This window comes from Rhineura floridana, chromosome 10 (genome assembly GCF_030035675.1).
Source record: "Rhineura floridana isolate rRhiFlo1 chromosome 10, rRhiFlo1.hap2, whole genome shotgun sequence".
Lineage (NCBI taxonomy): Eukaryota > Metazoa > Chordata > Lepidosauria > Squamata > Rhineuridae > Rhineura > Rhineura floridana.
Genome location: NC_084489.1, coordinates 77,279,604 through 77,301,497, shown reverse-complemented (window position 1 = coordinate 77,301,497; position 21,894 = coordinate 77,279,604). Strand labels below are relative to the sequence as shown.

Genomic DNA, 21,894 nt, shown 5'->3' with positions numbered 1-21,894 from the left:
CTGGCTGAATCAGGACTCTGTGGCAACCACACAGCTGTCTCAGTTTGTCACCATTCCAACCCATGGAGAGGACCATACACTTTTTGCCTCAGAGCATGGGAAGGAGGTCTGGAACCAGGAGGATTTGAAATAAACCTGTTGTCATGGTTATACCATTTCCTGGTGAGGTTCGGCCTCATAGTGGCAGTTCCCCCTGAGGGTTTGGTGGATCCATTAAGATCATCCATCCCCAGAGACTTATGGAATGCAAGGGACTCCTGAATGCTCTGGGGGATTTTCTGGTAGACAGGACTAGCAGTCCTGTCAAGGCCCTGGTTTTGCTATGAAATGCAGCAAGCCATCAATGCAATTACTCCTGATTGCCCTTTCTGGTGTTGTGGAGTCCATGTTGCTTTTTGGTATTCCAGGGAAATGAGGATAATGAAGTAGGCTAGAGGGCAGTTGAAGCACAAATGGTGCGAGACTCGCTGCAAAAGATGATTGAACATCCATTAGAGCTTACAGTCATGCCTATTGTGTGGCAATGATGGTGACAAGAAAGCACTATTTTGGCACTCCCATTGCATCCTCAAGTAGCCATCCAGCAAAATTATTCAAGTAAATTTGGGTTTGTTAGCATCTACCCCAGTGAATGGAGGGTTGGAACCCTCAGAAGCCTGCTGTGCCAAGTGCACAAGGCACTTTGAGGATAAAGTCACTCAGCTCCACAATGATCTGGATGCTGTTATTGTGAGGTGTCCAACATACCATCTAGTCTGGTTTTGTGGGATCATTTTAGCTTTTGAGACCTGAGGATGTGGCCAAGGTGCTTGGTTGACTGTGTGTACTCTCAGCCCTTGCCCATTGTGGCTAATTTGAGTGATCTGGGGATGGTTGACTCGGTAGGTTCAGCATGTTGTGAATAATACATTTTTGCAGAGTGGAGCAGTGCCTGCCAAACAGCTGGTAGTGTGGCCATTCCAGGGGAAGGGGGAATTAGTGAAGCCAGAGGTTTCTGATAACTACCACCTGATCAGTTCCAGGTGTTCTTGGAGAAAAATGATCATCAGTACCTGTTCCAATGCTGAATTCAGGTCTTGGACCAATCTTGGATGCCCTGGTGGATTACCTTTATTGGGAGAGGGATATGTGCAAACCTGTTGATTCTGCTTGATCTCTCCACTCTTAGTTAGCAACTCTCCTTGTTCTTATACCAGTGTCCTCAAGCCTCTTATTTGGGGTTCTGAATCGGTAGTCCTGAATGGTGCAGCTCCAAACTATCTTTATTTGAATTCTTTGGAACACTCTCCCAATATATAGTCATGCCATAGCTTTAGACAAAACTCTGAACTTCAGCACTATTGACTGCAAGCCCCAACGGACAGCTCCCTGCTCTTTCCTGTTTATGAGACCTCGGCTGGTCTATGCATCAGGGAGCAGACATGGTGGGTTCTCTGGGTTGTATTCAACTAAGTCAGGGGTTCCCCAACTGTTGTCCGTGCTTGTCCACCTTAAATATTCAATTTGATTTTTAATCATAATACAATAAAATGCAATGTAAGAAATAAAAAGCAATAAAAGCACAGTTAAAAATCATACAGCATCTAGCACAATGCTTACAATTGCTACAAAAGGCAGAAACATAATTAAGTGGCCCGCTAAGACCCTCAGAAATTTTCAAGTGGTACGTGGGGGGAAAAACAGTTTGGAAGCCGCTGAACTAAGTCCTACACAAAGTAGATCCATTGAAATTTATGTATTTCTTTATTTAATGAACCTAAGTTAGTCATGTCTATTAACATCAATGGGTCAACTCTGAGTAGGACTAGCACTGCATACCACCCTCTGTGTGGTTTTGCCCCTTGGTAAATGCCTCCTCCTTTCCCTGTACAGAAGAGAGTAGAGCTTCACTCTCCTTCTGGGTCCCCCAGGTGTTCATCACACCTGCCATGTTCCCTTGAAGAAGAATCCTTCCCTGGATGATGCTCATTTGCCCTTACTGTCCCATGGGTCCTGCTTTCTACCTCCTCTGTATGACCAGTGGAATCGGGTGTAGTTGGGTGATGACGGGCCTCTCCCACAATAATTTAAAACACCTCAAGTGGCAACTTCCCCTGTCCAACTAATAAGTGAAGAGGTTTCTCTTTGTCATATAGCAGGTAACTTGGTTATGACAGATTTTCATTGTTTCCCTCTCTTTCTCATATTGAATTCTAATTTTCCTTATATGTAAATTATGTTTAATTAGATATGAACCATTAAATCAGGGATAGGAAACCTGTGGTCCTTCAGATGCTATTCGACTACAACTTCCATCATCCCTGGCCATTAGCCATGTTGGCAACAACAACTACTGGTAGGCCACATGTTCCCCATCTCTCCTAATCCACTTCCTCCTATTTTCACTATGGTTTGGACACCCTATAGTTAACAACAAACTATGGTTTGCTGTAGAACTGCATGTGTGGTGGGTCAAGAGCAACACACACTGATGAACCACTTACTGAAAGTTTCTGATTTGCATAGCTTGAGAAAAGTGTGGTGTGTTATGGGACCTTGTATCTTGTCTGTCTGTCTGTGTGCATGCATGCATGTAATGTTTCTGCATTGCATCCACACCATCTAACACATGACCAGAGCCATCATATTTAGCAATATGGATCCTATTTTGGCAAGAAAGAAAAAAGCAGGTGTTAAACTTGGTGCAAGATCATCCTCCCTTCTTCCTAACCATATAAGGGTTTATTGACACGGTCTGAGCAGATACAGATGATCACCCATTGAGGAAGGCAGTGGTGGCTGGTGTCCATTGTAACTGGTAGAGCAGAAGTCAGGGAGACTAAGAGTAAAGTGGAGCCACAGCCAATTACAGGCAGAGGTAACTAATTCTTGTTTTTCCTCCCTCCCTGTTGAGTTCTATGAGGGCAACACTGAAATTAAAAAGGAGGAGGACGGCAGGCAGTGCCAACTTTTGAACATGCTGTAAGGAAAAAAGCAGACAGGTGGGGGGCTGGCTGAGGGCAAACTGAGGTTGGTGGGGCAGTGCCCCATTTCTTCTAATGGGCCAACCTCCATTGGAGGAAGAAGATAGATGTTGGGACCATGCAGCATCCATCCCACTTGGCCCGCAGCACTGGGCTTCCTTGTATTGGGCCATCCCTCCAGGGTCTTGCATGAAAAGACGTAGAAAATATAACATTTTCAACATTCTGCATTTCAAGTCCTGCATGCTTAGATCAGATTTTTTCAAAGGCTGGTGAATTTAAGTTCCTATTCAAACATACCTAGTAAAAAAGAATAATTGGAGCGGGAGATAGTTTTTGTCACACTTTGCATACTTCATTCCAAGAACTGATAGGCTTCCCAACTTATACACAACTTTAACTTCTAAGGGATATTTTGCGGAAGTGTTGCTATCACCTTTAAATGTTTCTTATTATAAAAATACCATACCATAAAAATTAAAATGCATTTGGAAAAATAAAAGTTGCATTCTAGCTTCAATGTAGGCTTCCCCACCTTAGATTTCACATTTGCACTTTCATGAATATATATTTGCATGGTTTTTCTATTGAAAGAACTCCAGAGAGTCCCGAGGGTCAAAACTGTAATGCAGAAGAAATTAGTATTAGTTGCTATGTCCTTTCGCAAACATAACAGAATACAGGGACCTGAATTTAGCTTCCCTCAGGGCTCTACGGAGTCATGTTGACAGGAAATGTTGTTTTAAAATTAAATAAAAGTGGGGTGTGTGAGTTGGTTCTGTGCCTTAAATTGCTAACAAACTTAACGAGATGCAAAAAAACCCCCAAACCCACCCAAGAGTAGAGAGTCCACCCCATATTTCCAGTCGAAACAGAACTGGACTTCAGTGATCTCAAACAAAGCAAAACAAAACCATACTGAAGATTAGCTAAAAGCTCAAGTTTCTGGTCCATACACGCTTTTAATTTTAAAAGCTTACCTACTTTGCAAGATTTCAGCTTCTCTTCAGGCCAAGCTGTACTATGTATGGCTGTAAGTTTCAGACTGGGTAACTTTTAAAAACCTGATGCTTATCCAGAGTTCCCCCCTCCCCGGTCTTCAGCACTATAATATTTTCATTTCTGTTTCTCAGTAAGGCAGTTGAGTTTGTCACTGATGCGGCTGTCACTGGCCTATTTGCTCTCCCAGCACTTCTGTTATCATAAAGTGAAGCAGTCTGATGGGGGGGGGAGAGGAGTGAACCAATCAAAGCATACCATGTGGGAAAAACAAGGAATCAGGTAGCCAATGGAAAGCTGCAAAAAGCAGTGTCTGTTTTCCTGCCCCAAGCAGGTAGCACAAGGAAGAGAATGGAATTCTAGTTACCATGGTGAGTGAAATCATCTGCGTGACATGTGGCCCTTTTTAAGATTTCTGGAGCATGCTGTGGGGAGGCTCATTATAATGCATATTTTCCTACCTAGCAGCAGGGTCCAGAGAGTGTCATGTATTAAAGTCCTGCTAAGGAGTCAAAGATTGCATTCAGGGCCCCAAATCGCAGACCTCTCAAAATACTTGACCAACTCTTATGTTGCTACTGTTAAAGACAGCTTCAGTTGCAGATCTCTGAAGCTTCTGTCTTTGAGTGTGTGCGTGGGTGGGTATTATTGTTTGTTATAAACACACTTTTCCTGCTCCAACAAGTGGTGCACCTATTTTAGGCTACTGGCTTCTAGGTTTTAGAGAGTGATAGAGATAATTGTTCTGCTTGCATGTCTTCCTTCTGCTTCTGTACCGTATTCTTTTTAAGACAAACAATCAGGGCTACACAAAGCAGCCTAAACATGGAGGTACCATAGATTTCTTTAATGACATTATGAGACTTCCATAGGAATGTATCAGGAAAATTATACTTTTACTCAGTACTCTAGAATATCATTGGATTGAAACCAGACTACAATCCTATACATATTTATCCAGGATTAATGCTTTGTCGAATCACCAGGCATGTGATAGGATGGAAAAGAGAGCGGAGGGGGGAGTGACTTGGCCATTGGTCACATACAAACAGCCTGTAATAGACACCGTCCATTTTCTTTGGAGATGCAAAACCTAGGCAGGTTGGAGAACTGAAAAGGAGGGAGTAGCATAGGACTGAAATGTCTAAGCAGGAAAAAAAGAATCTGAAGCACAGAGCCAGAGAATCATATCTGGAAGGCCACATGTCAGCATCTTGCTCGCTATTACTTACTTGGCCAACTCAAAGATCTTATGGCCAGCCCATGAACGCTACTGACTCTTGGAAGACCTGTTTTCTATTAGGCCTGAAGAGGGCTCTGGTGTGCAATAGCACTTAGTCTCACATGGTTTGCCAGCTTAGGACCCAGGCTGAGGGCTCTGGTTCTAGCCCCCAAACCCGCCCAGAGATAATTTTTGTAAATCACACATATTTAGTAGTCATGGAAATTCCCTCTGATTTGTGCTGCAATTGTTTATAGCCACACCCACCTGTAAACATCTGCAGTAGATAATTCCCTTGGTGAGGCTCAGATGTCTGAAATCTTGTGTTATGTCATTATCGTGTTCTGCTAGGCGTAATTATCATATCAGGTATATACAGTATGTATATGTGCTGCTGTGCTCAATGGTCTTTTAACAAACTCATGTTGCTGTTGCTATATGCCCTGTTTCCTTGTGTGTCTACAGCATAGCTCTTTGTTTTGTAAGTCTGTCAGCAGTTCCATAGGGCTGTGAAGACTTTTGCTATAATTGGTGAAGAAGAACTGAAATAACTAGTTATGTGTTGCACAGAGAACAGAAGATTGAGGCTGCAATACTGTACCCACTCACCTGGGAGTAAGTGCCATGGAACTCAATTAGCCTTACTTCTGAGTAGACAGAGGCTCCATCTGCACTTTGGGCTTCCCCTAAAGACTCCTGGGAACTGCTGAGAGTTGTTAGGAGACCCCTATTCCTTTCACAGAGCAACAATTCTCAGAGTGCCCCGGGAAGAGGGATTCATTGTTAAACCACTCTGAGAACTGTGGCTCTGTGAGGGGAATAGGGGTGTCCTGACAACTCTTAGCACCCATAACAAATTACAGTCCCCAACATTCTTTGGGGGACGCCATGACTGTTTAAAGTGGTATAATATCGCTTTAAATGTATAGCACAGATGGGGTCATATATGTGATTGTGCTTTATATGTGCTTTTAAGAGCGACCATATACATATGCGGACAGTTTTTGTTTCATTCTTTATTTTTAAATTATTGTGGTGATACCAGAAAGAGAGCCATTGTACCCAGCATGTATTGTGAGCAGGACAAAAAGCAAAGGGTTAAGATCACAGGAAATGACACTGGGCTTAACCACTAGTGGAAATCTCAGAACTGTGAACATAAGAAGTGCCCTGCTGGATCAGGCCAGTAGCCCATCTAGTCCAGCACTCTTTTCTCACAGTGGCCAATCAGATGTCCATGGGAAGCCCACAAGCAGAACCCGCAGGCAAGAGCACTCTCCGCTAGGGTTGCCAAGTTCAGGGCTTGAGACTGATCCTGTGTCTTTAGGAGAAGAGAAAGTCAGCCAAGTGCAGGTGTTCTTGCAACACTGTAATGGGACAAACCACAAGGTGGACTTCTCCCATTAGAGTGTTGCAAGAACACCTGCACTTGGCTGACTTTCTCTTCTCCTAAAGACACAGGATCAGTCTCAGGCCAGCCCCCTAAAATGCACTCTTCACACGAGTGCACTCTCTTAACCAGTAGTGTAGTGGCAAATTCAGAAGTGCAGGGTCCCTTCATGATAGTTACAGCCACATGCTCTCTCCCTTTTTTGGTTCTGAGTTGAGAGATCCTTGTTAATGTAGTCTCCCACAACAACAAACATCCCTAGGAGCCAATAAGCATGAAAGGGAAGAGTGTTAGCTAATGAGAAGTGTCTTCTTAGTGGCTGACTCACCTCCTCTCATGCCGATTGGCTCCAATCAGCAGGAAAGGACAAGGAAGCATGTTAGCTGATGAGAAGTGTCTTCTTAGTGGCTGACTCACCTCCTCTCATGCTGATTGGCTCCAATCAGCAGGAAAGGACAAGGAAGCATGTTAGCTGATGAGAAGTGTCTTCTTAGTGGCTGACTCACCTCCTCTCATGCTGATTGGCTCCAATCAGCAGGAAAGGACAAGGAAGCATGTTAGAAGACTCTTCTCAGCAGCTAACACACATCCCTTTCATGCTGATTGGCTTATAGGATGGAGACTTTGGGACCTTGCTCCCCAAATGTAAGGGGACTAAGACCCCCTGAGACCCTGTACACCCCTGCTCTTAACTTGACTAAGACTTTGTCTACATTTCTGCTTCTCACATACTCCAGACAGAAAAATAAATCCATCCTTAAGACAGGCATTTAGGCCTATTTTGTGTCATGGGCCAGAGTTTCTTAGCCAAAGTTTTCTTCCATTCCATTCCACAGCTTCTGGAGTGACCACTTTTACCACCATATACACAGATTCACCCCCTACCCAAATGGAGCTCATTAACACCTAGATGCTGCTCTGCTGCCCAGTGGTTTTCAAACTATTTTTAACTTTCAGGTCACCTTTCCCACATTGACCTGCCTGCCACAGAATCTCAGCAACTAGGACTTGTCAAACATTGGTCCATTTTGCTCAGCCCACCTTTTCTGGCAGTTGCAAAGACCTCTTGGTGTTGCAAAGGATTCTGGGAAAGCATTCCAGGGCACACACTCAGTACTCACTGGATTTTGGCCAGGCCTGTTGGGTCTTCTTGCTGCTCAGTGCCCTAAACATGTTTCCTGGAGCACACCCAACACTTCCTTGTGGTGTTCTGCATTTTAGGGGGCTGGCTTGAGACTAAGCAGACCCACTGGAATTAATGGGCCTTAGTTGGTCATGTCAGTTGGGTCTACTCTGAGTAAGTCTACAACCCTAATATTATTTATTTATAAAAGTATTTCTGTACCACCCTTTCACAAAACATCAGGGCGGTGTACAGCAACAACAAAAACGTTTAAAAGCAATACAAAACAACAACTGAAATGACTAGCTACTCAAATTATTTTTTTAAATAGCTGCATAGACCTGTTGGCACAAAAAAGTCTCCAAGAGATACCTGAAAGTCAAATGCGAGGATGCCTGCCAAGTCTCTGCTGGAAGAGTGTTCCATAGCATGTGACCGGTGACATTAAATGCCTGACTTCTAGCTGAGGCCAGTTAGGCATCTGCAACACGGGGGACAACTAACTGCTCTCCTTGGAATGGTCTTGGTGATCAGACTGGAATATAAAGACCCAGGCGGTCCTTAATGTATCCTGGACCCAAGTTACTCAGGGCTTTGTATATCAACATGAGAACCTTGAACCTGGACCCGTAGGATATGGGCAGCAGCTTAACCTGCTGACAGCTATTAGGATTGTAGGAACCTGTTCACTTCCACAGCTTTGGCATTCTAAAGGAGTTGCACTGGTTACTGGTTGTTTTCTGGGCCCAATTCAAGGTGTTGGTTCTGACCTTTAAAACCCTATACGGTTTTGGCCCAGTCTATCTGGGGGAGCGCCTCCAGCATCAGCAGCGATTCCGGCCAACAAGATCAGCCTCAAAAGGCCTTCTCTCTATCCCACCAGTTAAAACAGCTAGACTGGTGAGGACTAGGGAGAGGGCTTTTTCAATTGTGGCCCCCACTTTGTGGAATTCCCTCCCAAATGATCTCTGCCATGCCCCCTCTATGATGAGCTTCCGCCGGGCCTTGAAAACCTGGCTCTTCTGGCAGGCTTTTGGGGTGGGCTAGGTTTTATTATTGTTGTTGAGATTTTTAATGTTTTAATGTATTTGTATGTTTTTATTTTGTAAGTCGCCCAGAGTGGCTGGACAACCAGCCAGATGGGCGACTAATAAATTTAATAAATAAATAATAATAATAATAAATGTGTGATATGAGATAACTAATGTGGAAACTGTGTTGAGGATCCTGCTGTAGGGCAAGTATTGTATTTAATAGTCTCCCGGTCTATCCCATTACATGCTGAGCTAGAAGATCTCATAATGGAGGATCAAATGGATAATCTACCTGATGTAACATTGGGAGGAATTAGTAAAGCATCCTGCTGAAACCAGTAGAGGTCTACCTTGGTGGCTGCCAAACATTTTTCCTCCATGCACCACTTGAAAATTGCAGAGGGTCTTGGTTGACCACTTAATGATTTTTCTGCCTGTTGTAGCCGTTGCAATTCTGTAGAATTCAAATTGTAATGCAATAAAATACACTATAAGAAATAAAAGAATCAATAAATACAATTAAATATCAGTATGAATATGTGTTGGTTCCCATCTTCAACCACAAATAGTGCACCACCTGAATGGACCACAGTTTGGTAACCTCTGGTCTACTTTTTATACCTAAATCTTGCTAAATAGGACAGTGTTGGAAAGGCAGTGCAGTTTAGGGGTTCAACTTGCTGAATTAGCTTTTGCATCCACCAAAGTTGAACAATGAAAGTTGCTAACGTTCTTGAGAATCTTAAATGTCCATCAAGTTGATGAACAGATACATACAGATATCTTTTCCATGTTGGACCCTGAGAGTGAGAGATATATTTTATTTTTTTATTATTTATTTGATTTATTAGTCGCCCATCTGGCTGGTTACCCAGCCACTCTGAGCGACGTACAAAGCAAAAACATATAGAACACCAGAACAACAAGATACTAAACAATAGAACTAAAACAATAAGGTAGAGGCCAACTCAGTTTCAATAATTGGGCTTCTCGCCTGTGAAAACTGAAGGTGTATAAAAGGTAAGGAGTTGATATAACTTATTGGACAATAATGCTGGGAAAAAGAAAAGGGAGTAGAAAAAGAGAAAGGCTGAACAAGAGATGGATTGATTCCATAAAGGAAGCCACAGACCTGAACTTACAAGATCTGAACAGGGTGGTTCATGACAGATGCTGTTGGAGGTCGCTGATTCATAGGGTCACCATAAGTCGTAATCGACTTGAAGGCACATAACAACAACAACTGGACCAAGCCTAGGAATTACGCATAACTCTTTGCATTCTCTTTCGTCAACAATGCTGGTCCAGCCAAATGCATTGTCTTGTTTTGCATTTCTCAAGAGCAGAGGCAAAGACAATAGCAACCTTTAACTTTAGGAGAAAGGTCCTTTTAATTAAAGGATTTAAACTTACAAGGAGGCACATATGTACCTTCCCCTTATCTTTCAGATAAAGACCTCCTGGGGTAAGCCTGACAAATCCTTATCAGAAAGATAAAGAACCCGCTATGATGGGCCTTATCGCTTAATTAAATCCTAGTACAATATACAATGAAGTCAATATTTGGTTATTCAAGATAGCTCTCAAAAATTGTGTCTATATTGGAGGAGGCATCTCTGTTGGCTCTCTTGTACTATAGTGCAGGGATGTAAGGGAATGGGTTACTGGACTCATTGGCAGAAAGGAACAAATAAATTAAAAACAAGGTGCGAAGCTTAATGTGGAGAGTGGCTGACAAATGAATTTGATGATTTGGCAAGATAATGAAGGGATCCCAGAAGGAGTCTCCTGGCTTGAATCTAGCACAGGCCCAAAGAGGTAGATCTCTCTTTCATCTAGAATCAGCCATCGCCATGCACACACAGATGCTGATCAGCACAGAAGGATGCAGGAACTACAGACTACAGTACCAGCACCAAGCTTTGGAAGAGCCCACCCTGAGTGGGCCCACCCCTTCCCTGCTCCTGTCCCCACTTGCCCACCTTCTGGACCCAAAAGGGAAAGCACCAGGCAAGTGGAAGATGCTGGCCTATCTTCTCTTTTTTGTCCTTGCTGACATACTTAGAGAGGGCAGGTGAACAGGCAGTGACAGTAACAGCCCAGGATGCTTGGGGGAGGGGGGAGAAGTTGGGAATCTCAAATGCAACCCTCCAGGCCTATCTATCTGGCCCTCGGGATTCTGCCCAGGCTGCATCTCTCAGTGGTTCTGCTTGTTCATGTTTTTGCCTGGCTAGAAAATGTCCTTGAACTCGTATAACACCTCTTGCTTGTCTGGATGGAAGATAGTGAGAGGCATGTCAGTGTGTGCAGGAACTAGCCTACTAGGCAAAGGTAACATTTCCATTCATTGCTCCATCACTTTTGTCACCAGCCCCACCGACCACTGGCATGTGGCCCTTGGAAGGTAGTCCAGAATGGAATGCGGCCCTTAGGCTGAGAAAGGTTCCCCACCTCTGCTTCAAAGACTGACAGCGGGCAATACAGGTCATAGGCCTTGGGGCAAAGCCTATCCCAGATGTCAGTCCTGGCAGACTACCTCTAAAACCAAGAAGCGGAATGTGAAAAGCACAAATAATGTAACAATAGAAAGCATTGATTTGGATTCTCCTGTTAGCAGGCAGTAGTTTTATGTAAGCTCTATGGTGCACCACCTGTGAGAATCAATACATTTCACTGATATTTCCATGAACCTCTCCTTTAGCTGCCTTCTTTGCAAATGATTCCCACTTTAGGTGCCCGTGGGTGGGTGGCCTGCATGCAGAAGATCCCAGCTTTTTTTCAACCCCCTATCTAAAAGTTAAAAGCATCTCTGGTAGGAGGGCTCTAGATGGGTCAGTGACTCAGTAGTCTTCTGTCTGCTGTACCTCAGCATAAGGTGGCTTCATCAGTTACTTCACATATACCTCTGTGCTACAGCTGGATTAAGCTAGCAGGGGCTTCTACACAATATATTTCCATGCCCGAATTCTGTTTTTACGTACAGATTCAGATACGAGTCTAGAGATCTGCATAGCATTTCAGTATGTGTCTGATGCAAAGTCCCCAATTTATAGAGAAGGACTCTCCCTTCCTCGCTAGGGGGCGAGACAAGAACCGGGCAAACATTTATTTATTTAAATAGATTTGTCAGCCGCCTTTCAAGACGCACTATTTTTTCAAGACGGTATATAGTGTCTGATAAAAACATGTACAATATTGAAAAAATAAACAACGCAAGAATAATGAGCAGAAAATGATGCAAATCTGCAAACTTTAATCTTGTTCTATTTCATTCCGTTTCGGTCAGCTATTCCAGCCTGATGACTAAACGCAGGGCGCTAAGAAATAACGACCAACCTAATCCCTTATCCGCTCAGTTAGGAAACAATCGGAAAAGGGGGGCCAGCTCATTTCTCTCCCCTAAAAGATATCAAAGAGGGTGGAGCACATCGCAAGATGAGGAAGCCTTCTTTTCTCCAGGGCGCGGACGTAACTGGGGAACAAGCACCTGCACGCAGTGAAAAAGCCTGGCAGGTAGCAGAGCTGGAGAAGCCCCTTGGCCTTCGAGACTCGCTGCAGCCGGTCACAATTGGCAATCTGCTAACGGTGTAAGGCAGATTTAGGAGTCCAGCTGAAGGGAAGATTAAACCATCCACGCGGTCATCGACGGCTTTGATTCCTGCTAATTAGAACCTATTTTCATTACCTTTCCTCCCTTATCGCAGCTAAATTACAGCCTCTTCCTGTATTATTCCTAAAGCAAATAACGAAAGCTTATATTGGGGGGATGGTCAGCTAGTGCCTTTCCACAACTGGCATCTGAAGGGTGTATTATTATTATTATTATTATCGTCGTCGTCATCACTAACAGGAGATAATTTTGGAGAAGGGCATGGATCTGTTGAGGCAAGAGAGGGAGTAGGAAGAATAATAGGTTTTATATGTCGAGCATTTATCCTTGTTTCGGATTACGGAGATCGAAAGATCCAACTCGGAGAACGAAAAAAGTTTTAAAAAATATGCGCATGCGTCATGTCTTCGTGCCACTGAGAATTCAATCGCTAGGCTTCCTTTGTACGCATGCGCATTGGTGCGTAGGCCCCTTTTTGTCTGTAAGGCCATGGGGTGGGGAATGAGGAAGGGAAACAGGGCGGGCGTCATTTTATTGTTCTTTGCGTACACACCCGGCGCCCTATTTCCGAAGCTGCGCATGCGCTCGCGAAGCGGCTTTTCGGACCTAGCGCGACCAGTTAACCAAAGAGGGGAATCCGCCCTCATTCCGGGGGGCAGGGTGGCAGCAGGGGAAGGAGGGAGCTGGTCCTCCAGTATCCCAGACTGCAACGCGACGCTAGTGGCGTCGTTCACCACTCCCTTCGTCTCCTCCGCGTCTTCCCTCAGCCGCCGGCCGCCATGTTGTGCTAGTTTCTTCGAGCTCATCGGCGGCGGGCGCTCACCCACCCGCAAGAACAACCCAGCGGTGCCGTGAGAAGTAGGAGGGTCGCGGGTTCTTCGCACCGCGTTCTCACAGGACCCGGCGCCATGGCAGCCGCCTTAGGAGGAGGAGGAGACGGGGGAGCAGGTACGGAGACCCAACGCCCGCAAAGTCTAAGGGGGCGCGGCTGGCTCGAGATAAAAGCAGCGGGCCCAAACCGGGGGAGGGGGAAGAGCGCGTGAATGTGGAGGAGGGGCTTCTGATCTCAAAGGGCAGGTGGCGATCAGTGCGACTGTTAGTCCCATTTTGTGTGCTTGTTTACTCGGAAGTAGGACCCCACTGTGTTCTTATAGGGCTAGCTGACCGACACCCCCCAACCCACCCGCTGTAAATTTGTGTGGGATGCCCGAAGGAGGTGAGTTTAGCGTCGACTTCGGGAAGGTAAAAATAATCGATGAAAAAATTGATGGTGGGTTCTAAGGTGGTGGTAATGGAATGAGCATCCATTGGTTCAGTGGCAGGAAATATACGAAGGTTAGAAGGGCCCGCCGTCTATCTGTGAGTTTCGCGGGCGCTGGTGGGATTGGCCGGGTATACAGATGACACCGATAGAGGGGCAGATTGCTACAGGCGCGGGGGTTGTTTTGGGGTACCGGGGAACTGGTAAATGTTGGAGGATTGCAAGCAATTCTGCGTGCAGGAGCTTGCGAGCTGCATTATCAGGTAAGCGGTAATAGTGGTCCTTCAGAGGTTGCTGGACTCCATCTCCCATCAGCCCCAGCCAGCATGGCCAATGGCCAGGAATCATTGCTAGGTGTTGTGGTATAGCAGTGTTTAAAGAGCGACAGGCTCTTCACGTTTGGTGTATAGGCATGTTGGATTTGGGATTCAGAAGCATATGCAGAAAAAGTATTTGTGGGTGGATTTGAGGATGGGTTATGTATGGATTTTTAGAGCTAGGAAAGAAGAAGAGACTAATCTGATTGTAAGGTGTCACTGTCCCTTGTCTCCTGTCGTTAAAGTAGGCTGCATGGAATTTAATATATCTGGAAACAGATTATTAATAGAAAAGGGGAATAAGGACTGATCAATCCGATCATGTTGTTCTGTTTGGGTAATTTCCTTAATATTGTTTTTAACCTATCAAGGTGTCAGTGCTACTTGTCTGTCTTTGAATGCTGCTGCTGTAAAATGGTTGAGTAGAAAACAAAATGTATTTTAGTAGTCCAGTTCTCCTCTTTCACCAGGTGAGTTTAATTTTTGTGTGGGGTTGAATGGATTTGGCCTTCTGTTGGTTTGAAACTATTTGAACATTTTTATCTGTCTTGTTTTGTGTATGCATGGTATTCATCATAAGGATGTATACTTACTATATGCAGTTTTCCTAGAATCCCTTAATAATTTTTTCACCTTACTTAAGAGCAGCTGACGCTTTGACTTTAGTCTTGAGTTGGTATCAGATAAGAGATAGTGGCAAACTGACCTGATGAAATCTTAATTCTAATTGAGTGCCTTTATATTACACAGTTAATTTTTATTTGCAAGTTCAAACCATATTTTTTTTTGCAAAAACTTGTTTGGTTTTTAATCATGAATTATGAGCACAGTATAATAACACTTACTTGACTAGAAGATTAAATTTGGCAGAGCACCTCCTGAATGGTACAGTCATGTGTATTATTCATTCCACAACAATTAAGCTGCATTTCTGGTTCTGAATGCCAGTGTAACAGCTGTGAAAGTAGCATTCAACCATAGACAGCAAACTGTGGCAAGTAAGCTCCTGACTAAAACATTTGCTACAAAACATCTTGTAGTCCTGAGTTGCATTAAATTCCTGTGCTTGGAAAGTTGTTTTATACTCAGCCCTCACTGTTCATTACTAGTGTAGTTAGAGACTTTTCATTCTCTAAGCAGAACTATTATGTGAGTTCTTGTTAAATTCCTGAACTTGGTCTTCATTGCTGTGTGTGCATTGATATGTTTGCTCATGGTTAAACATATTACAGAAATCTTCATCTTTAAAATGCTTGTCAGACACTTATGAACTGAGCCAGGTTTTGCACCATGGGCCCAATTTCATTTTTGGATGAAGGTATTTCAGTGCTTTCTTCACATTCGTGAGAAAAATTGTCTGGTAATGTTCCTTTTGAAAAAAAATCTTTGAATTAATGAGACCTGGAGCCGATAAAATAAAATCTTATGTTTTAACTGAGTGTGAACTTGGAGGTGACTTTGAAATATAGAATAGTACTTGGTACAATACAGCCTAGATGCCCCAGTGCAATGAAATCCAATCTAAGTGCCAACTTGGCTACGGGTTAATTCTCATTTCTGGAAATACTACTGATTCTTCCTCTCATTTTATTTATTTATTATTTGATTTATATCCCACCCTTCCTTCCAGCAGGAGCCCAGGGCGGCAAAATTTCTAAATGTATAGTGTAGGTATTGTGTCATATTTGACTTGATGTACTTTTATTGGCTTTGTGTTTGAATGTAAGCCACTCTTGGAACCTTAGGTTGAATAGTTGGGAATAAATGTCTTAAACAAAAAGTTGAAAGCTCTTTACCCAGCACAGTATCGCAAGGGGGAGGGAAATACCCCTCTTCTGATATGCATAGGTATGTGTTTGTCTTTGTGTAGCATGCATGATGAGAGATGACTGACTATTCCATTGCACTGAGGAATGAGATTGTTAGTTCAGTAAAGTGAGAGAACTCCCCTTCCAGCCAGTTTGAAGTCTGCTGCACCCTGGAGGAAGGGAAGCGCAGCAGCATTTGAACAAGAACCTGATATTGTTTCTTTTGCACAAATCAGATGCAGTTTCTTTTGCCTGGTGTGAAAAGTATCAGATCTCCAAAGTGTAATTCTGGCATGGAATTAGATGTCACTTTGAAGAGACAATGGGGCCATTGCACACTCTAAGTAGTAGTCTTTGTGTGGAGAATGGGCTGGTGTTGACTAATGGAAAAAGAGAGGTGATGGAACCATTAGAAGTCTGCTGTTACAAATTTGCGAGGTACTTTGAGGACAAAATAAGTCAGATTTTCATGGCATTAGGTGCCACTGCTAGTAGTAGTCCTTCAGAAACATACAATACTCTGTCTAGTCATGTTATCAGTTTCAATTATTGGACCCTCAGGATGTATACAAGCTGCTTGTACCTAATACTTGTCCTTTCAACCCTGCCCAAGATACCTTATTAAAACTATCCCGGAGCAGGGAGTTGACTGAGCGGGGTCCTCATTGCGGGAGAATAAAGTGCCATCTGCCCTTAAAGAAGACCTTCCTGGACCCTGAAGTTCTTAACAACATACCTCCCAGTCATCAATATCTTCTTTTTTTGGGCAGGGTGCTTGAGAAGGTGGTGTAAGCCCAAGTACAAGTATGGCTTGGAGGAAGCTTATTATATAGACACATCTGGCTTCAGGCCTGGTTATGATACCAAAACTGCCTTGGTTCAGTCTTCTCGGGAGTACTGTTCAACATCTCTGTGAAGCCACTGGAAGCTGTTGTCAGGGGAATTGGAGAGAAGTGTCATCGGTAAATTAATGCTGGGCTCTATCTCTTTTGTCAGGAGGAGCAGCTGCCTGGAGGCAGCAATGGGCTAGATGTGGGCCAACAAATTGAAACTGAATCCAGACAAGAGGGAGGTGTTGTGTGGTTCTTGGTCCAGGAAGTGGGAAGATGGCCTGTTTTGAATGGGGTTGCACTCGCCTTGAACAAGCAGTTGCATAGCTTGGGGGATACTTCTGGATCCATCATGGTCCTATAAAGCCCAGGTGGTGAGGAGTGCTGGCTTTGCCAGCTATGGCCCTCTCTCGACAGAATGCCTGGTAGACAGAGAACAGTAGTGCATGGTCTGATAAATCTCTAAATATTGGGCTATTGTAATGTGCTGTAAGTTGGGCTTCCCTTGAAGACTGTTCAAAAGCTTCAACTGGCACAGCCGGTTGTGTCCACTGGCTGAATGCATATTGCACCAGCCCCAAAAGGTCTGCACTGGTTGCCAATTTCCTTTTGACCGCAAATCCAGGGCTGTTGCTGAAGTAGAAAGCCCTAAACAACTTTGTCTTAAAATACCTGAAGGAGCACCTTCTCCTAGATTAACCCAGATTGTTCAGGTTAGCAGGGGAGGCACTGTTCATGGTGCTACTACCCAGTGGGCTCCAAGTTAGATTACTGTAATGCACTCCATGTGGGGCTACCCTTGAGGTTGGTGAGGAAGCTGCAGCTGGTGCAAAATGCAGCAGCGAGACTGCTCACTGGAGCAGGTTATCACCAACATGTCACTCCGCTACTGAAAGAATTGCACTGGCTACCTATTAGCTACCGGGCTAAGTTCAAGGTTCTAGTTTTGGTGTACAAAGCCCCATACAGCTTGGGACCAGGATACATGAAAGACAGTCTTACATATACCCAGTCGTTCACTTCTCTCTGCAGGTGAGGTCCTCCTGCAGATACCATCTTATCAGGAGGCCCGTTGCACACAACATAGGAAGCAGGACTTTAGTGTAGTGGCACCTACTCTTTGGAATTGCCACCCCTTAAATATTAGACAGGCACCATCTCTGTTATCTTTTCGGTGCCTCCTGAAGACCTTCCTCTTTTGTGTTGGGATTGCTTTTTAATATATTTTTAAACCTGTTTAAAAATGTTTATAAAGCTTTTAAAAATGTTTTTAAATATGTTTTGTTTTAATATGTTTTTAATTATTGTTGTGTTTTAATATATTTTAAAGTCTCTTTTTATGATGTTTTAGAGTGTTTTTGGTGATGTGGTTTGCCTGCCTGGGCTCCTGCTGGAAGAAAGGGCGGGATATAAATCAAATAAATAAATAAAGGGGCAGTGGTGTGTTGGAAGGCTTCTCTGTGATAGCCCCCTGACTGGAATGCCCTCTCCTTGGAGGTGCCATTCCTTGGGCAGGTTATGATGCATCTTTTCATCCCAGCCTTTGTAACACTGAGATGTTACTTGCTCTACATTAGTGATGACTTGATGTTTTATTATGCTTATTTATCAAGTTTTTCTTTACTGTATTTTTGTTATTACATTTTTATGTATGTAACCTGCCCCTATACCAATTGTTGAAGGGTAGGTAAGAATTATGAGAAATTACAAATAATAATAGAAGCAAGTAGACATGTGTTTGTGTAGTGCGAGGAATATTTATTTATTTATTAATTATTTGATTTATATCCCGCCCTTCCTCCCAGCAGGAGCCCAGGGTGGTGGAACAGAACAGGAGATGTTTGTAGCTCATTGTTACAGCTTCATGTCTTCTTTCTTTCTTGCATTTTGAATTGCTGTTGTCATAATCTATTTGGCTAGTTTATGCCTTCTAAGCATTTTTAATTAAAGTTAGTTGCTGAACTTTCACAACCAGAATTGGTATTCTGACTGCAGAGTTGTGTACAGTAGTTGTGTTTTCTGCATGATGTCACAAAACTACTGCAGTATCTATTGGAGCCTGGTAGAACACTGAAAAATTAGTGTTGTCAGTGCCAGAGATGATACCTGGGATATGGTGCAGGGGGATATCTAGTATGTCTAGATACTAAAACACCACTCACTGTTCTAGGTAGTGACTTCTAAATGCAGGATCTCATGGTGTCTCTTCCAGTAACAGCTCTCTCCAGGACTATGCAGGGGCTGAACTCTGATTACTTGTTTCTTTTTTTGAGACATGGAGTAGCTGTTAGGGCTTGGTCAACTTGGGTTTGAGAATTCCGTACTTTGTTTGGCTTCTATGTATTTCTATTTATTCTATTCTATTTATGGACTATACAGACCATTTATCAGGCAAAAAATGCTTCTCAAAGCAATGTACAAAGTGTACGTCAACACATACAAAATAAAATGTAATATTAAAACCATTTGAAATACTTAAAGCATCAATTTTCTTCAAAATGCTGATAAAAGCCAGCATAAGCCGCAAAAAATAACCCAACATGTCTGTTATTTCAGAGCCAGACAGCAATACTATTTCTACAGTCTCTATATTATAGTTACCCACTAAATGCTGCAGTAAACACCTTTAAAGTCTGCTTAAAACTATTGAGGGATAGGGCTTGCTTGATCTTACTTGGGATTGAATTCCACAACTACAGGACCATCGCTGAAAAGACACTGTTAGGCATTCCCACTAACTTAATGTAAGATTAGTCAAGCCCTTTCTCTCAATACCACCAACTTTTCTTTACATATGGGCATCTTAACAGGCGCTTGGAGATAGATCTTGGAGTGTGTGCCGATTGATGCAATCCTTAAGATAACCTGACTCCAAACCTTTCACAGATTTAAGGATCATCACTAGCACTTTGAGTTTGACTCAGAAATGCACTATCAACCAGTACAACTGGTACACTATTACAGAAGTTTAGCCTGGATGTCACTAGTGCATGGATAACTGAGGCAAGGCCCACTCTCTCTAGATAAGATTGCAGCTGGTGGTCCAACCTAAACTATTGGGAAGTGCTCCTGGCCACTGCTACCACCAGAGCATCTCTAGTTAGTGCTGACTCTGCAAGCTACACACTTGGCCCTTCAGGGAGAGTGCAACCCCATCTAAGACCAGTTGCAAACCTCCGTCAACAGTTACCAGTATCCCCATGTGGCTCCATCTTACCTGGATTAAGTTTCAGCTTGTTTACCCTCAGTCAACCCTGTACAGCTTCCTGGCTTCAGTTCAGAAGTTCAGCAGTCTCCCTGGGATGAGCAGATGGAAAAATGAGGTGAAGCTAAGTGTCATCTTAATATTGGTGATTCTTCAACTAGAGATGTGAAAGCCCAGGAACCCCCCTGTTGGTTTTTCCAGTTCCCCCCCCCAAAAAAACCCCCATGTCCTCTTGACACTGTGGAGGACTAGAATAGACATGGTAATTTCCAGAATATATATATAAAATGAAAAACATTTTCCCCCATGGTTTCAACATTTCCAGAAATTCTGCATCTCTGTCTTCAGCTCAAACGTCTGCTGACTTCTCCCAGCAGTTTCACATAAATGTTGAAATGCATGGGGGGATTGTATTCTCGTTATGTCTGTCAAGGGCCAAGACCCCAATTCCCCAATCCCAGAGCAATTTACTCCGGCCAGGCACACCTTGTGCCTCCCTTACTAGGGTTGAGTTAAACCCAACACCAACCCTGTAAGGTAAGTAGACTCCCACTACCCCTTAACTGGATCTCCCACCCTGAGTCAAAGGAAACCCAGAGTGCCAGTCGACTGGCAGAGATTCCCAAGAGCAAGAGTCAAACCTTACACTCATTGCTCTGGAGCCTCCAGTCAAACTCAATTCAGTAATCAGTAGCTTGGTGGTCAGGGTACTGGATTTAAAGCCACAGTTCCCAAGCAATAAACTACCTCATATTATCTGCGTGTATTAGTTAAAATATAAGTGCATATGAAAGAGCAGCATACAATTCCTTTAAGCCAAACACTCTTAAACAGAGTTAGGCATTGTCAACACCTATACAACATTACAGAGAGAAAGTTCAACACATACACAAAATAACAAAGCTTACCCTACCCTAAGCTAAATACTCACAAACAGTATACTCACAAAAGTATAAGAGGTCCTTATACCAGCAGACATCACATAGGTAAGTCAAGATGGAATGGGGGGGGCGGCTGCTGCTGCTGCTGCTGGTGGTGTTTAGTAGCGTATGAAAGCCAGGGGCAACTAGCTGAAGAATAACCCCCCTTTTATGGGAATTTGCCCAGCAACAGCGAGAGGGCCAGTTAGCTAATCATGACACATCTAGGTGATGGAATAGTTCAGAAGTTCCCCATAAGGGCAGGCCTACTAATTTACAGCTACTTAGGGCTCCTGACCTTGGTACCAGGCAGTTGCCTCCCCTCTAAGCTAGCAAGCTGCAGCTGGTCTGTATGAGACACCCTATTTTTTCCCAGCTTCAAGCATCCAAGGCACCAATGCAAGATATTCCCCACAATACCTCAGGCTTAAGCCATTTTACTTTGGCCAACTTCAGTTGTTCTTGACAATGTCAAATGACTTTGTGCGCAATAACAAGTCACATACTGACAGGCATTTTTAGCTTGTTTTAAAAACATACATCCTTCTCTTCGTGCTACGACTCCAGCAATATTAGGGTTACAAAAATAAAGAAAATCTGTAATAAAAAATAAAACCAGCAATATAACAGAACATCTAACAGTTTTCTGCAGTCTAGGCCTCATTGTACAGTAAGAAGTCTGATGAAAGGGGCAAGTTTTCAGCTGGAGTCTAAAACTTAAACAGTGACAGCTGAGTCCATTCCACAAGTGGGGTGCTATTACTGACAAGGCCCTTCAGTGGGTTATAGATCTCTAAGCTTCCCTTAAAGTTGGTGCTACCAGGAGAGCCTCCTCAGTAGATCTTAAGACCATAAGCAGATAGTTGAGTCTCAGATCATTTAGGGCTTGGTATGTTGAGACCAAACCTTAAATTGGACAAGTAGTTAATTAGCAGATATTGCACCTCTTCAAATGCCAGTGTTATATGGTCCCTAGGCATTGGACCCAACAGCTGGAGGCTGTGTTTTACACTAGCTGCAACATTTGGACCATTTTCAAGCACAGGCCATTGTAGAGTTCATTGCAACAATCTGAATGGAAGGTTATTAGAGTATGGGTCACGGTGGCCAGGCTATCTCTGTTCAGGAATAGTTGTAGCTGGAAATAGTCACTTCAAGCCACTAAAGCCACTTTGACTTCTAGAGTCAAGGGGAAAGCCAACGGTACCTGCA

The 21,894-nt window shown here is 43.6% G+C and overlaps 1 protein-coding gene across 6 annotated transcripts in view; it reads left to right on the top strand.

Moving 5' to 3' along the window:
• Positions 1 to 12,840: 12,840 nt before the first annotated feature.
• The window catches only part of RBM33 (RNA binding motif protein 33), a 121,974-nt gene continuing 112,920 nt past the window's right edge, over positions 12,841 to 21,894 (top strand). For 3 of the 6 annotated variants that reach the window (XR_009758235.1, XM_061587577.1, XM_061587578.1), the window contains exon 1: positions 12,842 to 13,289. Coding sequence is in view for 5 of the 6 variants with exons in the window: in XM_061587577.1 (XP_061443561.1) it covers positions 13,250 to 13,289 (40 nt within the window). In the remaining variant the exon portion in view is untranslated. Of the gene's footprint in view, positions 13,290 to 13,406; positions 13,558 to 21,894 lie in introns of those variants that run through there. The other 3 variants (XM_061587580.1, XM_061587581.1, XM_061587579.1) reach the window with 3 other exon arrangements.